Below are 3035 nucleotides of genomic sequence, written 5' to 3'. Positions count from 1 at the left end.
CTCGAGGTTGCGCTGGTTGTTTAACTTGGGATTACCGATCGTGGACGGATCGGTCAATGGAATGCAGCTTGATCCAGTGCAAAAGACAGATTCTGGATGGTACTGACGTGCCTGGTGCTGATCAGAGCTGCACGATGCCGCGATACTGCAGATGTTGTTTCGGGATCGAAATCATGGATGTGAAGTGCCCGCTGAGGAGGTGCCAGAAAATGGGAGGCTAGTAAGGCGATAACACGGACGACTAAAGCAACCTAGCTCAGCGTTAGCACAGCCTTATTGAACCCTCCAATTCAGCCCAGAGATCACCAGTGAGCAAGCCAATGCAGGGTTTGTACAGCGCACCTTAACAGCGGATAAGCTTTGGAAATGTTACCGTAGTAGCGCTAGCTCTGGGCACTTGATACCACATCCCTGTCCCGCTCTTGCCATCGACCGAGCCTCGACCTTCTTTCGCACTCGTTAGTTCTTGCGAAAACATTTTGGCAACAGGATTGTTAAGGCTGATGATTACCCCCGCACACATTCATGTTGGCCTTGAAGCGGCTGAGGTATCGTGGACCCTTTGGCATATAACACACACTCGACAACAGTTTTCTAGCCGTTCAGATACCTCATAGCAAGCTACATGGACTATGGTAGATAGACCGGACATCCGTGGGGATCGCAGAGAGTATCGCTCCCGCGACTGGAGTCCATATGGACTCTTTGGTTCCCGGAATCCGATGTTACCCATATCGTCATCTTCAACATTTCCATCATGATTTGTTTCATATTGACACTGCCACCAGAATGAACTCCGCACATTCCTGTTTTGTCGGATCTTAGGCTCAAGTTGACACTCGTTCAACACACAGTCCGTCTCTCACACTCTCTTTTCCACGGCCACACCCATCTAACCACAGTTACACACGTCCACACAACATCACTGGAGCTTCTTAGGTCCTACAGTTCCTGTGTTTCAGCACGACGCATGGAAGCTTTCTTACTGTGCAATAGCCGACTGTGGTCGGTTTCCATCTGAGTACTCTTTCCGTTCAGTACAGCCTGGGTCGAACTTTGCCGCGGCAGATAATAAACACTGGAGAAACAGCCGTCACCCCAAGACCCGAACCAACATCAAGCCACAGTATTATACATTAAGGGAGCGCCTAAACAGATCAATGTGAATATCGCTTGGGTGAATACGACGGATATGTAATTATGAATCAGGAAGTTGCATCCCATGTGCGTGTCACACCCTCATTCACACCGCAGCGCTTTCCCGCTTACACCATTTAAAGCAGGAACTGAACAAGTGAACTTGCGCAAGTATGAGCGAGGAGCACTGAGCACAACATGACAGCAACCCATACCTCTAATCACTGCCCTTTGTGTACAAGTAGTACAATCAGTTCTTGCTTTCGAGATACCCATTGTCAACAGCATCCCATGAGAACTACTTTCCAATGAATTGTTACAAGTCTCGTACAGTGGTGAAACTGGTCAAGTTATCGGCCCTGGACCAGCTGTGCGGTCGGCCGGTCATGAGGTTTGGGGTTGTACGAACATCAACACCAACCACATTTCCTTCAGAGTGTGAGAATCAAACGTCCTCAAGGGCTTACTGTCCACTGCCATCGCTGGCCACACTCACTCTCGCAACACGCCGCGCCACCCCCAGTTCGAGCCGTTAGCGGCGATGGTTCTTACTTGCCTTACAACTCTCGCCGAGTGGCCGCCACCTCCACTATTCTGCACCAACGACATTACTGATCGAACTGTGGCGGCGAGCCGGTCTGACTGGCCGTACTCCCTCAACTCAGTAAGCTGATCCAGCAGGTTTCCATCCATGGTGGATCGAGGAAGATGGGTGGCTGCGACGACAGATGTGGCGCCATGGGCAACCAAGCCGTTATCTTAAGGATGTGAGTTTTGCTGGATGTCCACACCGAGTTGAGCCGCTGACGATGGCTATGTATTTGTAAAACAGTGAGGTAGAAGCGTTGGTGGGAAGAAGAATCCTCCTAGCGTCTACTCCTCCCGCGTCGTTTTCTTCCACTAGTTGCTAAGGTCGAGGCTCAGCAGTAACAAATCCTCAGCATGTGCCTTCTTACCAAGCAGTGGGGTTACTAGTCCGCACACCATCCTACATTCTCATGAGATTATCTAATAAATGGCGCCGCCTGTAAGGTACAATCTTCTAATCCTACCCACTAGTCCTGTCCACTGTACTTCTACAGTCTGACACCTTGACATATACAACTTCTGTAATCACCGGTGACATCTATCTAGGTACTAAGGGTTCGCAAGGGAGCACATACTCTGACAAGCGAGCTCTGAGCTCTCATCAACCGTTTGTTTTTGGACACCAAGCCGACACAACATGTTGATCATTGTCCTACAACATTGATCCAAGCATCACGCAAAGCAGGTTAGTAGTGACACGATGAGCACGATTGCGAGTGTACCAACCACCATGCCAAATGTCCGGCGTCCCATCACCAAGTACTACATACCTGTCTGCAACCGCGTACGAACCATACCCAAGGGTAGGACCTCTTCCAATCATCCGCGACTACAAGTATCAATCTCGGGATGGCTTCCCCACGTGCCCACCGCCCTCCTGCGGGTGGATGTAAAGTTGTCTGACCAAATGGTTGGCTCTCAGTTGACCAAGTCTACTATACCTGAGGCAACGAACCCCCCACTAGACGTCAGAGAACGGCTTGTGAGGCTTCCTTCCAACTCAGCCTCTTCCTGAAACACTGCGCCATGCTGAGTACCTGATGTCCCTCGACATGAGGAACGTCGCACGCATAGCTACAAGCTTGCGTGCCAATCCTGTAGCCAAGTGCCCGGGATTCCTTCTAGAAGAGAACACACTGGCATATGTGTGTCTGTCAGCCACTGTGTTTGTGCTTCTGTGACACCGGAAAGGGGCTATCCCGCGAAGTCTCACTACAATTTCGCCTGGCTTCTCTTGATCAGTCTGGTATTCCAAGAGCAGGTCGATCTGTTCACGCCCCTCATCTTTTCCCCTTGCTGACCATCATCAT

General features: G+C 50.5%; 1 protein-coding gene across 1 annotated transcript; it reads right to left on the bottom strand.

The window, feature by feature from the left end:
• Window positions 1-241: 241 nt before the first annotated feature.
• On the bottom strand, window positions 242-1830 carry B0T23DRAFT_424621 (uncharacterized protein; the record flags this gene model as incomplete). Its single annotated transcript, XM_062839862.1, has 2 exons — window positions 242-251; window positions 1634-1830. 2 exons carry the CDS (start codon window positions 1828-1830, stop codon window positions 242-244), a joined length of 207 nt encoding a protein of 68 aa, XP_062696742.1.
• Window positions 1831-3035: the final 1205 nt, after the last annotated feature.

This window comes from Neurospora hispaniola (assembly GCF_033458365.1).
Source record: "Neurospora hispaniola strain FGSC 10403 chromosome Unknown B0T23scaffold_1, whole genome shotgun sequence".
NCBI lineage: Eukaryota > Fungi > Ascomycota > Sordariomycetes > Sordariales > Sordariaceae > Neurospora > Neurospora hispaniola.
Note: the sequence above shows the minus strand (reverse complement) of the source record. Positions and strands in the feature narration are given on the sequence as shown.